This window comes from Astyanax mexicanus, chromosome 23 (assembly GCF_023375975.1).
Source record: "Astyanax mexicanus isolate ESR-SI-001 chromosome 23, AstMex3_surface, whole genome shotgun sequence".
In the NCBI taxonomy this organism is placed as follows: domain Eukaryota; kingdom Metazoa; phylum Chordata; class Actinopteri; order Characiformes; family Acestrorhamphidae; genus Astyanax; species Astyanax mexicanus.
In genome coordinates this window covers 27,626,631-27,646,985 of record NC_064430.1, presented here as the reverse complement: position 1 = coordinate 27,646,985, position 20,355 = coordinate 27,626,631, and the positions used below count along the sequence as shown (strand labels likewise).

At 40.2% G+C, this 20,355-nt stretch overlaps 1 protein-coding gene across 1 annotated transcript in view; it reads right to left on the bottom strand.

The window, feature by feature from the left end:
• The window catches only part of itfg1 (integrin alpha FG-GAP repeat containing 1), a 215,490-nt gene that overhangs the window by 101,611 nt on the left and 93,524 nt on the right, over positions 1 to 20,355 (bottom strand). The window contains exon 10 of the mRNA XM_049470889.1: positions 12,033 to 12,202. Within this exon, the coding sequence (XP_049326846.1) occupies positions 12,033 to 12,202 (170 nt within the window). The remainder of the gene's footprint in view (positions 1 to 12,032; positions 12,203 to 20,355) is intronic.

Here is a 20,355-nt window from a genome sequence, read left to right as displayed (position 1 = left end):
GCAGGAGGATCCCATCCAGAGGTGAAAGAGACGAGGGTCAGGTCTACACAGCGGAGAGAGATGAGAAGAAGCTGGAGACGGACTAAGTGTCCAGGGCTTCTAACGGCGAGAGCCACGAGTAAAAAGCGAGTCGGTGAAGAACGGAGAGAAACTCTGCTGACCTTAAACTGGGACTGAGCTTTGAACCAAGGTTAGAGAGGAGCGAAAAAACACACTCTCTAAAGAGACACTGAGCACTGCACTGAGAAAAAGAGAGAGATGGAGGAGGAGGAGGAGGAGGAGGGGTGGAAAAAGCAGTGAAGACAGAAGGACGAGAAGAAAAAGGGAAATGAGGACAAAGCGGAGGGATGAAAAGAGTAATGATGTGAAGGAGACGACAAAGGAGCCATAAAAATGAAAAAGACGAAGGAGAAAAGAACCTGGGGGAAGCAACCGAGCACAAACACAAAGATTCAGAATATTTTTTCCGACTGCGCGGCGGAGTCACAGAAAACACTCCTGAACACGTCCTCGGCACAGCCGGAAAACAGAGCACTGCACCGCCGTTCCATTACAACACAAGCAACGTGAAGCATGGAGCACAGTCTGTGGGAATGATGAAATGTCTGATTTACCTAAACTTGGAAAAGTGTCCAACTCTACAGAATGTGGAACAATTTTTTTAATCAGTACAAAGTTAATGAATTAGAGACATGTTCCTGAATCCGTGTTATCTCCTGAATCAGGGACATTATCCAGAATCAGTGCTACATTTCTGAATCAGTGGCATATTACAGAATCAGTGCCATCTTTCTGAATTAGGGTACTGATCTGGAATAAGCACCTTATTACAGAATCAGTGCTACACATCTAAATCAGTGCCATGTTTTAGAATCAGTGCCATGTTCTAGAATCAGTGCCATGTTCTAGAATCAGTGCCATGTTCCAGAATCAGTGCTACATATCTAAATCAGTGCCATGTTCTAGAATCAGTGCTACATATCTAAATCAGCGCCATGTTTTAGAATCAGTGCCATGTTCTAGAATCAGTGCCATGTTCTAGAATCAGTGCCATGTTCCAGAATCAGTGCTACATATCTAAATCAGTGCCATGTTTTAGAATCAGTGCCATGTTCTAGAATCAGTGCCATGTTCTAGAATCAGTGCCATGTTCCAGAATCAGTGCTACATATCTAAATCAGTGCCATGTTCTAGAATCAGTGCCATGTTCTAGAATCAGTGCCATGTTCCAGAATCAGTGCTACATATCTAAATCAGTGCCATGTTCTAGAATCAGTGCCATGTTCTAGAATCAGTGCTACATATCTAAATCAGTGCCATGTTCTAGAATCAGTGCCATGTTCTAGAATCAGTGCTACATATCTAAATCAGTGCCATGTTTTAGAATCAGTGCTACATATCTAAATCAGTGCCATGTTCCAGAATCAGTGCTACATATCTAAATCAGTGCCATATTCCAGAATCAGTGCTACATATCTAAATCAGTGCCATGTTCCAGAATCAGTGCTACATATCTAAATCAGTGCCATATTCCAGAATCAGTGCCATATATCTGAATCAGTGCCATATTCCAGAATCAGTGCCATATATCTGAATCAGTGCCATATTCCAGAAGCAGTGCCATATATCTGAATCGGTGCCATATTCCAGAATCAGTGCTGCATATCTGAATCAGTGCCATATTCCAGAATAAGTGATGCATTACAAAATCAGTGGCAAATTCCTGTATTAATGGCATATTCCAGAATCAGTGCCATATTCCAGAATCAGTGCTACATATCTAAATCAGTGCCATGTTCCAGAATCAGTGCTACATATCTAAATCAGTGCCATATTCCAGAATCAGTGCCATATATCTGAATCAGTGCCATATTCCAGAAGCAGTGCCATATATCTGAATCAGTGCCATATTCCAGAAGCAGTGCCATATATCTGAATCAGTGCCATATTCCAGAATCAGTGCTGCATATCTGAATCAGTGCCATATTCCAGAATAAGTGATGCATTACAAAATCAGTGGCAAATTCCTGTATTAATGGCATATTCCAGAATCAGTGCCATCTTCCTGAATTTGGGCAATCATGCAAAATAAGTGCCTTATTACAGAATCAGTGCTACATTTCTAAATCAGTGCCATTATCCAGAATCAGTGCTATGTTTCTTAATCAGTGCTATCTTTCAGAATAAGTGATGCATTACAAAATCAGTGGCAAATTCCTGTATTGATGGCCTATTTCAGAATCAGTGCTACATTTCTAAAATCACTGTCATATTCCAAAATCAGGGCTATTATCGAGAATAAGTGCTATGTTTCTAAATCAGTGCCATAATCCAGAATAAGTCATACATTGCAAAATCAGTGCCAAATTCCTGTATTGATGGCATATTCCAGAATCAGTGCCATACTCCTGAATTAGGTCAATCATCCAGAATAAGGATCATATTACAGAATAAGTGCTACATATCTGAAACAATGCCATCTACTTGAATTGAGGCAACGATTCAGAATAAGTGCCATATTCCAGAATACAGCAAGTATATTAGTATAAATACCTGAATCAATGGCATATTCAGAAATCATTTTCCAAAATAAGTGCCATATTTCTGAATGAGTGCTGTATTCTGGAATCACTAAAATTTCTGAATCAAAACCATATTATCATATTTCAAAATCAGTGCCATGCTACTGAATTAGGGTCACATTCTATAAGGAGTTAAACATTACAGAAGCAGTACTCATTTCTGAATCAGTGGCATATTTCAAAATTAGGGCTATTTGTCTGAATCTGTGCCATATTATAGAATCACTGCCCCATTCTTGAATCAGTGTCATATTTCTGTATCAGTGCTACAATTCAGAATCAGTGACATATTCCTCAGTGTGGTACTTTTCAATCAGTGCAGTATTTCTGAAGCAGTGCTTGCCAATATTCCAGGTCACAATTGTTTTTTCAGTGTCGGAATCAGTGTTGCATTTTCCTGAATTAACAGCAAATTACTAAACAGTACTATTATACAGAACTGATGTTATATTCCATGTATTAGTGTCATATTCATGAATTATATTAACCCTTAAAATGATGCAGCATTTTGCATATTTATCTGCATATCTTTGACAGCTTTGAAAACATTTTAAAATAAACACATAAACACATGCAAATGCATTCCTCCCAATTCCTCCAACCCTATGATTATTTTTATAGCATTAATTTAGGTTCAGAATCTCGTTCACTTCTACTCTCCGCTCTGAAACAGCAGGTGTTTAGGGCGGCAGTCTGAGATACAGACATGATGAGAGGTGACACAATGAAAATGAACAGGCAGAGTGTGTGTGTGTGTGTGTGTGTGTGTGTGAGAGAGAGAGAGAGAGAGAGAGAGAGAGCAGCGTAAGCAAAACCCTGAGTGTAAGAGCCTGTGTGTGCGTGCGTGTGTGTGTGTGTGTGTGTGTGTGTGTATTAGTGTGTGTATATAAGTGCGCGTGTGTGGTGAGAAATTCCCCTAGGTGAGGTTATGTGGAGGTTGTGGAGCAGCGGGTCGGCATCGCTTCTGGTTATCCAGCACAAACAGACAGACAAATCTCTCACACACTCACATACCAAACACATCACACACACACACACATCATCATACACACAACATACACACAACATACACACACAAAACAGAAAACAAATACAGACTGACAGAAGGCAGAAACCACAAACCCGAACCCCTATTCACTGTTCAGACTGTCCAGCTATTAAATCAGTATTATATGAGGAACTGTATTTTTTGCTCCATGGCTCCCCCTACTGTTGGTTGAGTGTAACTCACTTTTACTCCACGGCATATTAAACATATATTATTCACTTAAGAACTCCTTGTGGTCAGCTTTACACTTGCATTTCTGGACAAGCTGAGAGATCCAGAAGCAGCATCTGAGAGAAGCATGTGGACTAAAGTAGTAGAGAAACGTTAAAGGATTTTACACTCAGGTTAACTTATGACTCAAGTTACACAGTGTTAAACAATTCTGGAAAAAAGAATTGGTCTACTACAGCTTCACCAGAGATACATACCGCAGTAAAAGAAGAAGAGGCCATTAATCCACTCAGTAGAGCATCAACATGATTCTGAAGCTGACATTTTAATGTAGAAAAGCTAAACAATGTTATTCGAATTCCTACTATACTATTGATTGTATAGTTTAAGGACGCATTCAATTCAATCAAACCGTTAGCCATTAGCATTTGAGCTTTTGGCTGAGGAGTCCGTCCAAAAAAAAAAACTGCAAGGCAATGGCCCCGCCTCCTCCAGCAGAAAGCAGAAAGTAGAGCTGCACGATATATCATTTAAGCATCGTCAACATGATGTGCGCATGTGCAATTGTCACATTACAGGACATGAGACGTCACTTAAGGCAATTAAATCCAACATGTCATGTTTCAATGTTTTAATTCTTGACACAAGAAGTAGATACACAGCGCCGTCTATGTGTCTGTGTGAGTGACAGGCTGCTGCTGCCTGAGAAGCGTGAGGGGGAAGGGGAATGGGAGGAGGGTGGGGCAGGAGTGAACACGAGGTAACCGCATGGTCTCCCTCCACATGGTTGGTGTCAAAAGCAGTGCATCTCAGTGCATATCTTGCAGCACAGATATTTCTAATTACAGCTGAATTCACACTTTCAATTCCAGAAAAAACTATTTTATTCACCTTTTAAAAAGCCATTTAAATGCCTGATTAAAGGGCTGATTATTTTTGTCTTGCTGTTTTCCTCGGGTTTTGAGTGGAGCTCGGCCCTGACTCAGCTCTTGATCGGTCCGGACGCGAGACAGCGCACGGGTGGGGGCGGGGCTGGTGATGTCATGAGCCCTTGCATTGTTTAATATCGCGCTATATATCATCAAAAAAAGAATATCTGCAATTTGCAATTTTTCAAATATCGTGCAGCCCTATCATACAGGCATGTCTAACAAGAGGTAACCTACCCAAAGGTAGCCTCTATTAGCCTTTTTATAGGGTAGTAGGGGAATGCCTACCTTCATGGGCATGAGGAAAATCAGAAGGAAAAAAAAAACGCATGTTAATGGCAGGTGTGAAAACCAGTTCTTATAAAATCTACATTAATATTCTTCAGCATCTGCACACAGCTGTGTTTAGAGTCAGTACAGATGGTTTTGTGTTATTATCTGAGCTCAGGAAGCACATGGCTGTTATTGTACATGATAACCCAGTGTACGTCTCAGATCCAGCAGATAGAGCTGAGGCTGGAAATCGCTGAAATATTCCTTTAACGGTGTGAAACTGCAAACGGCACATTTTAACAAAAGTCTTCCACTGTGAGAGGTTTAAAAATAGCAAACACATCTACACCCACTCTACATACCAATCACTGCTCCACACTACAGAGAGAGAGAGAGAGAGAGGGAGGGAGAGAGAGAGAGAGAGAGAGAGAGAGAGAGATAGAGAGAGAGAGAGAGAAGAGATCATGTCTCACAAAGCGACGGTATGAACAAAAGTATAGCGTGGAATGAAGGACAGCGGTGTGACGGAGTGATTCAAAGAACGAGGAAAAAAAAAAAGAGTTTAGTAGCTTCCGCAGCTTCACCTCCATCTCACCTCCACCACAGTACCCTACCTCAGCACCACCACAGCCATTATCTGCTTTAATTCAGTGGCCCTAATGAATCTGATGAAAGATCGGATTTGGACTTGAAACACCTCCAACCAAAGAAAAGGGAGAAACACAGGCACGACACACACAGAGGAAAATCTCTCACTCTATATACAAGAGTTGGACAATGAAACTGAAACACCTGGTGTTAGACCACAATAATTTATTGTGGTGACGGACAGTTCTGGTGGAAACAGGAGAGTTGAGGTGCACATTGAATTCTGTCGTGATTTGATCAGCCGTGGTTTTATGTTTTTTGGATACAATCCGGGTTAGCACCCGAACATCCCTTTCAGACAGCTTCCTCTTACAGCGTCCACAGTTAATCCTGTTGGATGTGGTTGGTCCTTCTTGGTGGTATGCTAACATTACCCTGGTTACCGTGCCTCTTGATACATCACAAAGACTTGCTGTCTTGGTCACAGATGCGCCAGAAAGACGTGCACCAACAATTTGTCCTCTTTTGAACTCTGGTATGTCACCCATAATGTTGTGTGAATTTCAATATTTTGAGCAGAACTGTGCTCTTACCCTGCTAATTGAACCTTCACGCTCTGCTCTTACTGGTGCAATAATATGCAATTAATAAGGACTGGCCACCAGGCTGTTCCAATTTAGCCATGAAACCTCCCACACTAAAATTACGACAGGTGTTTCAGTTTAATTGTCCCCGTACATACAGTGCTGAGAGAAAAACAAAAATAGAAACCACTTAAAATTGATGAGTATCTTTGATTTTACCAAATTAAAAACCTCTTGAATATAATCAAGAGGAAAATGTATGATCGCAAGCCATCAACCCAAGCTGAACTGCTTGAATTTTTTAGCACCAGGAGTGCAGGCATAAAGTTATTCAAAAGTAGTGTGTAGGACTGGTGGAGGAGAACATAATGCCAAGATTCATGAAAACTGTGATTAAAACCAAGATTTTCTGTCTATCCACTGGTATCATATCTAACACCAGGCATGGGCTAGAGAGGTATAAATACCCCCAGTATTGACCCCCAGTGGAGCAGTGGAAGAACTGTGTTCTCTGGAATGATGGAACTCCATCCATTACTTCTGGGATGAGTAATGAGTTGTGGAGTTGGGGATGAGGTGATGAGGGTGGTGATCATTATTGAACATCCTGACTTTACTAACTAGGACCATTTAACATTGAATCCAATCAAAACCTCAAAAGAGAAATGCTCCAATATCTCGTAGGACCTTTCTCTGGACATTAGAGAAAGTTACTCCGATAAAAGCAGCATAAACAATTTTTTAAAATTCTTTATTTTTAGAGTAAACAATGAATGGAAAGGTGTCCCATTACTTTAGTCCAGTATACAGGGCTGCATGCCTCCACCATTAACACTTAAAATACACTTCTAAAGAACAGAAAGAGCATCATCCTGCTCCATTTATCAACTATTTAACACACAAACACACACACACACACACACACATACACACCATTCATCAAATCAAAACACCATCAGCCATTACTAGAAGGTCAAATGTCGATCTATCTGGCAGATAGCCACACACAAAGGTGTCTGTGTGAGTGTGTGTGTGTGTGTGTGTGTGTAGGTGTGTGTGTGTGTGTTGCACCATCATTAGCATTCCCAAACAGCAGCCAGCCAGAGGAAATCAGCAGCTCCCAGAAACTCAGACACTGCTCTGTACTGATACACTGACAATCTATCAGTGACTACACACACACACACACACACACACACAGAAAGAAAGAAAGATAGAAACTGCACCACAGGAATCAGAAAGCTCTGCCTGGGGTTAAGAAGAAGCAGCAGATCATCTGCTGGCTTGGTGGTCTAGTGGTCTGATGGTCTGATGGTCATACTGGGGGGCCGCTGGGGTGGTTAAGGTCACTGGTGATTAATACTGGGGGATTGATGAGCTGCAGTGTGAGTGATTAGAGCTGATAGAAGCCTAACACTCAATCTAATAACACTGACCTGCAGCAGGGAAAGGGTTAATCCTCCACTGACCACAAGATTACTATGACATCTGACCTATACACACACACACACACACACACACACAGAGACTGGAAAGTAAGTGTGTGTGTGTGTGTGTGTGTGTGTGTGTAGTGAAACAGGGAGTGTGTATGTGTAAAAAAAAACTTTTTCAAAAACTTCAAAAATGTCGAATCTACAGTTAAATTTCACTTTTATTTAGTATTCACTACACTGTGTATTATAAATAATAGGTATAATTCAATATTCACTATTAATATCAATGTAAATTCATTGAAAGATTCAATGTTCAAATGGACAATTCTAGCCAGACACCGCCAGTCACGATCATTATCACCCACTGCACTACACTGCACTGGTAATATCAGCCCTCTGGATGTATTTCTGATACACATGTGACACTGTATTAAAATGCAATCTAATTTAATAGACTTTAATAGACATAGAACGTGTCATCAATCGGCATCCACTATCAGACCTTACTCCAACCCCCGTAATTCACATCACCTTCTTATACCTCCCTATACTTGTTCCACCCCCATTATTACTTATTATTAATAAGTAATAAGTATCCACTATACAGTTAAATTTCTCTCATAAAACCTAGAATTACATTTTTAAAACATTTTATTTATATAGCGTTCTTACAATGCCAATGCATGTGAAGTCAGACTCCGCCTCTTTATGAACTGCTGCTGATGCTGTAGCATTGCCGAGTAGCATCACAGCGCTAACACTCGGAGGAAAACGCAGCAGCAACTCTTTGTTCTTATACATCAGCTCACAGATGCAACCTTGTGCTGATCAACATCACCCTAGGAGTGACAAGACGAAACAGTGCCATCTACTGTACCCTCCAAGAGAGAGAGAGCAAGGCCAATTGTGCTCCCTCAGGGCTCCGGTAGCCGATGACAAACTGCATAAACAGGATTCGAACTGGCAATCTCCTGATCATAGTGGCTGCGCTTAGCCTGCTGGACCTCTCGAAGCCCAATATAAGCCACACTTTTAACTAAATAATTAGGCAATATACAGGGGCGCCGAGTGGTTTAAAAAGAGGCGGAGTCTGATTTCAGATGTATCAGAAGAGGCATGTGCTATTATTTTTCACCCTCCTTGTGTTGTTGCATCACTAGTGATGAGTAGCAGCTGAATGGGTGGGACGATTGGCCAAGCTAAATTGGGAGAAAATTATTACATGGTTGGTCAAAAAAAAATAAAAAAATAAATAAATAAAATACAGTAGCCAACCAGGAAATGTCCCGAGAGTAAAGTAGTGATATTAAAAGTAAAATGGTAGATTAATTACTTGGGCTGCCAGTTTAAGAAGCTTGAAGGGAAAGGAGCATTTTCCGCTCATGATCAGTTACAGGGCTGCTGTGATTATCATCAGTTATCTACATTTATAACCTGCTGTTATTAACGCTCTAGTGTTACAGTTAGAGCAGAAGAGCATGCGTTGGTTCACATGGATTTACTTATCTCTTCTAAAAACAGTTTATTTGGGTGAGTAAAACACTTTTGAAACTTGTTATTCTTAAAACATAAGCAAACATATATTAACCGCAGTTTTATATAAGCCACAGTGTTCAAAGCAGGTAAAAACAATTATAGGTATTAGGGGTGTCACGATTCTCTAAATCCTCAATTCGATTTTATTTCCGATTTTAGGGTCACGATTCGATTCGATTCTCGATTTTCTTTTTTTTCTTTTTTTTACAGCAGAGAGGCCTATGCCAGTTTTAGATTAGTCTATGGTCAGTCATTGGTTTGATTAATCAAATTTACAATATCTTATTTCAAAAGGTGGGCTTGATATAAGTGATGCAAAGTGATACAAGTGATCTGTAATACACCACATTAGGCACTAATGGTCAAATTTAAATAATTTAATTAAGATATATATGTAATGCCATCTAGTGGCTTTTTTTTGGTAGCAGCAGTGTGCACTATTAAAACAGCAATGTGCAACATAACAAAACAAATAATAAAAATGTAGAAACAGTCATGTACAAAATAATAGAACAATAAGAGCCTTAACAAACTGAGCTTTTTACTTCGATGCTCAAGACCATGACATAATTTCGATCGATTTCGATAAAATATCAATATTGTGACACCCCTAATAGGTATGTATTTCTCTAGAATGGCTTATTTAAAAAAAAACCAACTATGGATTGCTATTAGTTTTTTGATGACTTAATCTATCCTGAGTTCTTGAAGGTTCTGCAGTGCAGTGGGTTCCAGTATTAGAACACCAGCTCCTTGTACGGAGGATAAGGAGGATATGGAGAACGTTCTGCTGTGAGGAGAGTAAGGAACTGAAGAGGGGGTCAGCGCTCGGACCCCCAGAGTGTAAGAGGTTAATACATTTCTGATGGAGTGTGTGAACGGCTCCCGCCGGGGCCCTATAGACCACAGACAATTAGAAAACTGCAGAAAAACACTGAGGAGCTTCCACAAGGACACACACACACACTTACACACACACAGCGAGCGGCCCATGATTCAAATCTTATCTCAGAGTGAGTGTTAATGGCGGTCCTGCCTGCAGCCCCTTTATTTTATTATTTCTGCTGAGCGGAGTTTGATTCAGCCGTTATCTCCACACACACTGCGCTCATCCCTCATACTGATCACATCCTTCAGCACACACACACACACACACAGAGCCCACCCTCACAATCAGACCCCGATCCAGCTGATTAAACAATCAATGGACATGGGAAGGGTCTGAGAGCTCCAACACTAAATAACTTTCAGCTCTGAGGACCAGAGTGACAAGGAGGGAGGTTCCCTTAAAAAAGAAAAACTGATGAAATCATAAATAAAAAATAAAAGTAATACAAGACTTTTTATAACAGGGGTGTCCAAACATTTTATGTTGGGGGCCAGAAGGAGAAATATATTTGAAGTCACGGGCCACAGACTCTGTAATAAAACAAATAATGAAATATACCCCTTTGAATAATACATTTTCCTGATTACTTTCATTTACACACCATTTTACTTGACTTACTATCTTTATCTTTGACAGTGTTGTGTAAACTAAGATTTTTCAAATTGATGTTTAATTTCATGATGTCTCTTAATGTTAAACTCTTTAATTACGGCAACTTTTACCCTCTCCTCTTTTAGACTCTTTGGCCCGTTTTTCTGCGCTAGAAATGCACACTCTTTCCGCTTTTAGACTAATTGGTCCGTTTTTCTGCTCTAGAAATGCGCACTCTCTCCGCTTTTAGACTCTTTGACCCGTTTTTCTGCTCTAGAAATGCGCACTCTCTCCGCTTTTAGACTCTTTGGCCCGTTTTTCTGTTCTAGAAATGCACACTCTCTCCGCTTTTAGACTCTTTGGCCCGTTTTTCTGCTCTAGAAATGCGCACTCTCTCCGCTTTTAGACTCTTTGGCCCGTTTTTCTGCGCTAGAAATGCACACTCTTTCCACTTTTAGACTAATTGGTCCGTTTTTCTGCTCTAGAAATGCGCACTGTCTCCGCTTTTAGACTCTTTGGCCCGTTTTCGTGCTCTAGAAATGCACACTCTCTCCGCTTTTAGACTCTTTGCCCCGTTTTTCTGCGCTACAAATGTGCACACTCTCCGCTTTCAGACTCTTTGGCCCGTTTTTCTGCGCTAGAAATGTGCACCCTCTCCGCTTTTAGACCCTTTGTCCCGTTTTTCTGCGCTAGAAATGCGCACTCTCTCCGCTTTTAGACTCTTTAGACTGTCGAAAGCACCAAAGCACTCAGCCGAGCACGAACTGCCACTGCAGGTAATTCATTCAGCGCGAGAGGAAAAAAAGCACCCTAAAGGAATAAAATGAAGCTGGAGAGCAACATTTTCTTCAGCCTGCACACGATTGATTCCCTTTTTTTTTTTTTGCTTGCACACATTTGTGCTCACGAGAAATTCATTTACACACGCAAAAGGTTAAAACACAGGTTAATTTTTTTACCTGGTATTTTTTGCGCCATCGACATTTGACACTGATGTGACGGCATAGAGATAAAGCCAACATGGGGCCCTGGAATAAAGAATGCATAAACTGGACAGAGGAAACTTTTTTTTACTTTCTTGTAAACATTAGTAATTCGTTGGACGGGGTAGTTGGGGTAGAAACTAATAAGATGTGTTAATGGTTTAACACTGACAGGCCTTCTTTTATTACAATATACTTACACATATATATATATATATATATATATATATATATTTCAATTATGAGGGTCTAATTCAAGGCTACTTTATTGCATTGTTTGAATCTAAAAAACCTCACAGACACACCCACACAGCAAGCCAAGAGATCCTCCTCTTATTGAGGTTAAACACTGAACAGGCCTCCCTTTCTCTCTCTCTCTCCCTCTCTCTCTCTTGTTCTATCTCTCTTTCTCTGGGGTCACTCACTTGTTGCTGGTGTTGCGGAGGATGGCCAGAGCGTCTGGGAAGCCGTCCAGGTTATAGTCCCCGAGGTGTAAGGTGATGGGGGGCTGCAGCGCCGTGGCAGAGGAAGCTTCTGGAGGAACAAATCCCCACAGAGAATCCCTCCTCTGAAAATCAGTCAGAACCGGAACCCACTGAGAGAAAAAAAAAAAAACAGATAGCGAGAGAGAGATCAATATTATCAGTCTGTTCATCATACTGACCAATAGTAGAGACTCAGCAGAGACTCGTAACATAATCCAAAAACAATGGATTCATAGCTATTTTTGATTATATATATATATATATATATATATAATCAAAAATAGCTATGAATCCATTGTTTTTGGATTATGTTACGAGTCTCTGCTGAGTCTATATATATATATATATATATATATATATGATTTCTATTAAAGAAAAGAACAAAAGTAGAAGAGAAGATTCAACAACTAAAGGACACAAGAAACGCTTTCAGATATACCATACTCTAGACCTATACTCATCCATACCCATACTCATCTATACTCATCCATATTCATACCCACCTATACTCATCCATACCCATACTCATCTATACTCATCCATATTCATACCCACCTATACTCATCCATACCCATACTCATCCATACCCATACTCATCTATACTCATCCATACCCATACTCATCTATACTCATCCATACCCATACTCATCTATACTCATCCATACCCATACTCATCTATACTCATCCATACCCATACTCATCTATACTCATCCATACCCATCTAAACCTATACTCATCCATACCCATCTAGACCTATACTCATCCATACCCATCTAGACCTATACTCATCCATATCTATACCCACCTATACTCATCCATACCCATCTAGACCTATACTCATTCATACCCATTTATACCTTTTCTCATTCATACCCATATCGATCTATACTCATCCATACCCATACTCATCTATACTCATCCATACCCATCTAAACCTATACTCATCCATACCCATCTAGACCTATACTCATCCATATCTATACCCACCTATACTCATCCATACCCATCTAGACCTATGCTCATTCATACCCATTTATACCTTTTCTCATTCATACCCATATCGATCTATACTCATCCATACCCATCTAAAACTATACTCATCTATACCCATACCCACCTATACTCATCTATACCCATCTAAACCTATACTCATCTATATCCATCTAGACCTATACTCATCCACACCCATTTAGATCTATACTCATCCATACCCCACCCATCTGTACTCATCCACACCCGTACCCATCTATACTCATCTATACCCATGCCCATCTATACTCATCCATACCTATCTAAAACTTTACTCATCTATATCCATCTAGACCTATACTCATCCATACCCGTACCCATCCATACTCATCTATACCCATCTAAACCTATACTCATCTATATCCATCTACACCTATACTCATCCATACCCGTACCCATCTGTACTCATCCATTCCCATTTATACCTTTTCTCATCCATACCCATACCTATCTATACTCAACCATACCCATCTAGACCTATACTCATTCATATCCATCTAGACCTATACTCATCCATACCCGTACCATCTGTACTCATGTGTACCCATCTAGACCTATACTCATCCATATCTATACCCATCTGTACTCATCCATACCTATTTATACCTTTTCTCAACCATACCCATACCTATCTATACTCATCCATACCCATCTAGACCTATACTCATCCATATCCATCTAGACCTATACTAATCCATACCCGTACCATCTATACTCATCCATAACCATACCCATCTATACTCATCCATACCCATCTATACTCATCCATAACCATAGTCATCTATACTCATCCATGCCCATAGTCATCCATACCCATCTAGACCTATACTCATCCATACCCATCTAGATCCATACTCATCATTACCCCACCCATCTGTACTCATCCATACCCATTTATACCTATAGATATTCATATCTACACCTATCAATACTAATCCATATTCATACCCATCTATGCTCATATGTACCTATGCTCATCCATACACATCTATATACTTAACCATAGCCATACCCATTCATACTCATCTGTACTCTTATCTACCTATACGTATACCAATGTACACCCAAGCCATCCATGCCCACTCCTAGCAACGCAAATCCACACACACTTTCACACACGTCCAAACTAAACACAGTGATTGCGTACGGCCCGAGGGCCACCTTTTAATTAAAGATTAATATCTATTACTCAGGAGACACAGCGTTCCAGCGCAGAGCTAAAAAGCCTCGGGTCGGAGTCCAACATCGATTAGAGCATGGGACCGGGTCACTCAGCCAAACCCGGCCTATTCATTACACCGCTAATAGCTAATGGCTAAGTGGACCTGCTAAAGCATCTACTGAAGATTACGCTACCCATCCATATTACTATTACAGAGAGAGAGAAAGAGAGAGAGAGAGAGAGTAAAAAGTTACAGAGAAAGATACAAAAAGAGAGAAAGAAAGACAGAATAAAAAGGATGAATAGAAAAAGATTCAGAGAAAAATAGTTACAGAGAGCAAGAGAGAGAGGGGAAAAGGGAGGTAGAGAGATATTTTATTCTCTTTCAATCCAAGTTAAAACGGTAACGTACCATAAAAGGATAAGTGTGTGTGTGTGTGTGTTTGTGTATTTAGTGAATAGAGGGTGTTTAATAGATGAACCCAGAAGAGCCTGAGCAAAAAGCTAAAAGGAACTGAGCTGTCAGAGACTGAATGCAGCATTGTACCACGCACACGCGCAAGCACACACACACACACACACACACACACACACTTGCTGGGCCATTAGTGTTGGTGCGGAGGAGGCAGAAACACAGATGCTACAGGCCTCACACACTCATGAATGTTAAACAGAGAAGCAGGTGCACCTCGCTGCATGGGTGAGAGAGAGAGAGAGAGAGAGAGAGAGAGAGAGAGAGAGAGAGAGAGAGAGAGGTTATGAAAGTATGGATGGAAGTGGCTGTAATGTTGCTAAAACGGCCATCGCTCCACTCTGAATACATAAACACTCGACATCCGGCATTCTGAGAGAGGCATAGTGTGTGTGTGTGTGTGTGTGTGGTATCTGGTTGTGGTGGTATCAGTAGGGATATGCTGTCTGTGGTGCTTGTCTTTAAGATCTTAGGTGATTTTTAGGCTGTGAGTGGTGGTCTTTAAGCTGTGAGTGGTGGTCTTTAAGATATGAGTGGTGGTCTTTAAGCTGTGAGTGGTGGTCTTTAAGATATGAGTGGTGGTCTTTAAGCTGTGAGTGATGGTCTTCTAGCTGTGAGTGGTGGTCTTTAAGCTGTAATTGGTGATTGTTAAGATGTGAGTGGTGTTTTTTAAGATGTAAGTGGTGATCATTAGGCTATGAGTGGTGGTTTGTAAGATCTAAATGGTGGTCTTTAAGCTGTGAGTGGTGGTCTTTAAGCTGTGAGTGGTGATCTTTAAGCTCTGAGTGGTGATCTTTAAGCTCTGAGTGGTCATCTTTAAGTTCTGAGTGATGGTCTTTATGCCATGATTGGTGATTTTTAAGCTGTAAGTGCTGGTCTTTAGGTTCTAAGTGGTGGCTTTTAAAATCCGAGTGGTGATCTTTAATCTGTGAATGGTGGTCTTTAAGTTGTGAGTGGTCTTTAAGTTGTGAGTGGTGCTTTTTAAGATGTGAGTGGTGGTCTTTAAGCTGTGAGTGGTGGTCTTTAAGCTGTGAGTGGTGGTCTTTAAGCTCTAAATTATGGTCTTTAAGCTGTAAGTGATGGTCTTTAAGCTCTGATTGGTGGTCTTTAAGTTCTTTGTGGTAGTCTTTAGGTTTTGTGTGCTGGTCTGTAAGTTTGGAGTGGTGGTCTTTAAACTGTGAGTGGCAGTCTATAAGTTCTTTATGGTGGTCTTTAGGTTTTATATGTTGGTTTTATGTTGGTGCTTTTTACGCTGTGAGTGGTGGTCTTTAAGATGTGAGTGGTGGTCTTTAAACTGTGAGTGGTGGTCTTTAAGTTGTGAGTGATGGTCTTTAAGCTCTGATTGGTGGTCTTTAAGTTCTTTGTGGTAGTCTTTAGGTTTTGTGTGCTGGTCTGTAAGTTTGGAGTGGTGGTCTTTAAACTGTGAGTGGCAGTCTATAAGTTCTTTATGGTGGTCTTTAGGTTTTATATGTTGGTTTTATGTTGGTGCTTTTTAAGCTGTGAGTGTTGGTCTTTAAGCTGAGAGTGGTGGTCTTTAAGTTGAGAGTGGTGGTCTTTAAGATGAGAGTGGTGGTCTTTAAGCTGAGAGTGGTGGTCTTTAAGCTGAGAGTGGACAAATAGTGCATTTTGATATTATGCTCAAATACAAGAATTCCAGTTTAGGCAGATTATATTAATATTGCAGTTTATGCAGTGTGTTATATTTATGTAAACCTCCCAGACTATGAGAAAGTAAAAGATTAGGCTTCTGCTACAGTTTATGCTAACATTCCAGATTATGGTAATTCCTGCAGCTGTGAAAAGCTGCGAGCAGCCGTGAGCAGTCGTGAGCCGTGTGCTGCTGTCACTCAGGCTCTGCACGTGTTTAAAGTGAGTGATATCAGTGTTGACTAAAGCCAGGCTTTATTGATTTATTAGCGTGGAGAGAAGGAAGAGCGAGAGACGAGAGCAGCTGGCTCTGCTAATACTGCAAAAAAAAAAAAAAAAGACAAATGATGTGCTAGCTGTGATAGAGGAGGAGTGATAGCATCATTACAGCAGCAACACGACTGGAGGAACTCTGAGCCATGCAGAAACACACTTTCAACTATTTTACCTCTATTTAAATGTTATTCCTTTAACTTTCTTAAATTTAAGTTTCTTCTATATACTCGTCATATAGTTAATATGGTGGTAATACTAGTGCATCTCAAAAAAAAATCATTGAAATGTACTGAACTTTATTTCAGTAATTCAGCTCAAAATGTGAAACCCACATATTATATAGATGTATTACACACAGAGTGATCTATTTTATGCTATTTGTATTTATTTTATTGTTGGTTATTATGGCTTACAGCCAATGAAAACCTTAAAATCTGTGTCTTAGAAAATTTAAATAATATTCAAGACCAATAGGTACTTTTGGCAGTGTGGGCAGTGTGCCAAGTCCTGCTGGAAAATGAAATCTGCATTTTCATGTTTCATTTTCAAGTTGTCAGCAGAGGGAAGCATTTAGTGCTGTAAGATTTTGTGGGAAAACAAAACTGCACTGACTTTAGACTTGATAATAAAACACAGTGGATCAACACCAGCAGATGACATGTCTCTTTATCCAAACCATCACTGATCATGGGCGGCACAGTGGCGCAGAGGGTAGCACTTCCGCCTCACAGCAACACGGCCTGGGTTCGATTCCCGGCTGGGGCAACCCGGGTCTTTCTGTGTGGAGTTTGCACGTTCTCCCCGTGTCTGCGTGGGTTTCCTCCGGGTTCCTCCGGTTTCCTCCCACAGTCCAAAGACGGCACGTTCAGGCTAATTGGAACTTGACTGAAATTGCCCCTTAGGTGTGAGTGAATGTGTCTGTTTGTCTGTCTGTGTCCGTCTGCCCTGCGATGGATTGGCGGCCTGTCCAGGGTGTATCCTGCCTTCCGCCCGATGCCTGCTGGGATAGGCTCCGGCCCCCCCGGCGTCCCTTCACGGATTAAGCGGTTGACAATGAGATGAGATGAGATGAGATGAGATCACTGATCATCATTGAGGGAGAAGAGTCTGGAGGAAGAGTGGAAAGACACACAGTCCAAACTACTTGAGGTCTAGTGTGAAGTTTCCACCAATCAGTGATGGTTTGGAGACACATGTCTGTCATCTGTTGGTGTTGATCCACATTATTATCAAGTCTAAAGTCAGTGCAGTTTTGTTTTCCCACAAAATCTTACAGCAGTTCATGCTTCCCTCTGCTACTGACAACTTTTTTGGAGATGAGGATTTCATTTTCCAGCAGGACTTGGAACACTGCCTACACTGTCAAAAGTACCAATTGGCCTTACATAATATTCCTACTTTCTGAGATACTGATTTTGTGGGTTTTAATTGGCTGTAAGTCTTAAAATAGGTCATTCTGTGTGTGATACACCTATATAATACAGTATATGAGTTTCCAATGATAATATATAACTTTTCAATGATATTCTCATTTTTTGAGATGCACTAGTAATCACTATGTAATTGATTACAATATCAGAGCGATTGAGCATAGGTTAATGGGGGGGAGTGGACTGTACAATTAAAAAGATTCTGTAGATTCTGCAAACTCATAGGTTCCTGAAGCTACAATCCCATCTGCTCCTAAAATGCCTGATTGGTGACAAATCTGGATAATACCTGCAATCATTTATATATCTGCCTGAGGTATAACTGCATGCAGAGTTTTGCATCAATCTGCAAAAGGACAGGATTTGACTGATGTCCAAAAGGGCATGATAATAGAGTGTCTGCCAAAGGATGGCAGCAGTTTTGGAAACTGATAACTTGGTGGGATGTTCTGGAGCCGCTGCACATTGGGTGCCTGCCAAAGGCATAACAGCGGTGCCCTACAGGCCATTGGGCATGCCAGAGGGGAGTTACGTTTCCGGTGAATGCTACAGTGCTATACACATGCCACAGTGGATCAGTTAACCTATATTATAAACACCTCCTGTCACTTAATACAGTTCATGCCACTGTATTGTATACAGGCCGTTTCTAATTTTCTTCACAATTTGGAAAGCTAATCTTCTCATACACTTATTCAGAACACCTACTCCTCCATTACTAGCAACGCCCTCAACACTAGGAGGGTGAAAACTAGCACTGGGCGGTATGACCAAAGACGTATATCACTGTATTTTTCAAGATTCTGACTGTTTCACGGTATATCACAGTATTTTTATTATTATTATTATTATTATTATTATTATTATTATTATTATTATTATTTATTTATTTATTATTTTTTTTATATATTTTTGCATGACTGGGCTTTTACATAGGTCTGTGACTATGTAGGTCTGTGACTATGACAGGTTCGGCGCAGGAGTATAAATTGGTTCCACAGAGCTCAGGCTCAAGCTTGTTGTGCTAACTGGCTAACGCAACCTAGCGAGCTGTCCCCAGCATGCTCGTTTGGCAGTGCTGTTCTACACTGAGTGCTTCTCCACAGCGCTCTGCAGTGCCTCCAGTGGTATGGTGGTATGTGAAAAATCTATACCGGTTCTAAACTGAGGTACGGTATACCGTATGAACCGATATACCGCCCAGCACTAGTAAAAACTAGTCCATGCCTCCTTTGAAACATGTAAAGTCACTTTTTTTTTTTTTCGAACTGCCCCTAAAGTATCAAAACTGAGTAGCATTACACACACACACACACTCTTTTACTGCTGAAAGGAATCAATGATAATATATAATTATAATAATGTGTATTTAACCCTAGAACACTAACGATAAAATTAGTAACACAATCACTAACTTTGGAAATACACTGTATAACAAGTTTTGGAACCATTCTTTAGTTTTACAACATACAACATCACATAAAACTAAAAAAAAGGTACCATGGAGGACCCTATAAAAAAAGCAGAAAAATTATAGGAAAATCAGGTAATCGTTAACAGGTAATGTTCTAGCTAAAAAAAATAAAATAATGCTGCTGGGACCTTGGTCTTTGGTCCACCAATTCCTGGGACATGTGAGCACCTGATTTAAACACACAAACACACTAACATCAGAAAAAATTACACCCATAAAATATATGTTACTCTCTGTATCACTAACGTCAGATCAACGCATGACTCTTAAAAAAAACATAGATGGGAGGAGGGAATCAACCATAACATTACTGACCTCACTGAGCCCTGAAGCTCCCCAAAGTCCCATACAACTCAGACAGCAGCAACACAATGAAAAGCACATGAAAAAAAAAAATTGTATGGGTGAAAATCACCCGCCGTTAACGTTCTAGGGTTAAATATTAAATATTGCTATCATAATAGTACAGGGTTCCTACACATTTGCATGATTTTTTCATGACTTTTCCATGCCTTTAAGGCACATTTTCATGACCATACAATTTTTAAAACATCAGTGCAGACAAGGACAATAAAGCCACACATCAGCTAAAACTATAATAAAAATTGATTATAGTAGGTGTAAAATAAATTAGATAAAATGTTGACGCACAAAGATAATAATAATAATAATAATAATAATAATAATAATAATAATAATAATAATAATAATAATAATAATAAAATGTGTGTGTCAGATCCTGAGAGCTCCATTGTGTAGGGCTAAATTACTGA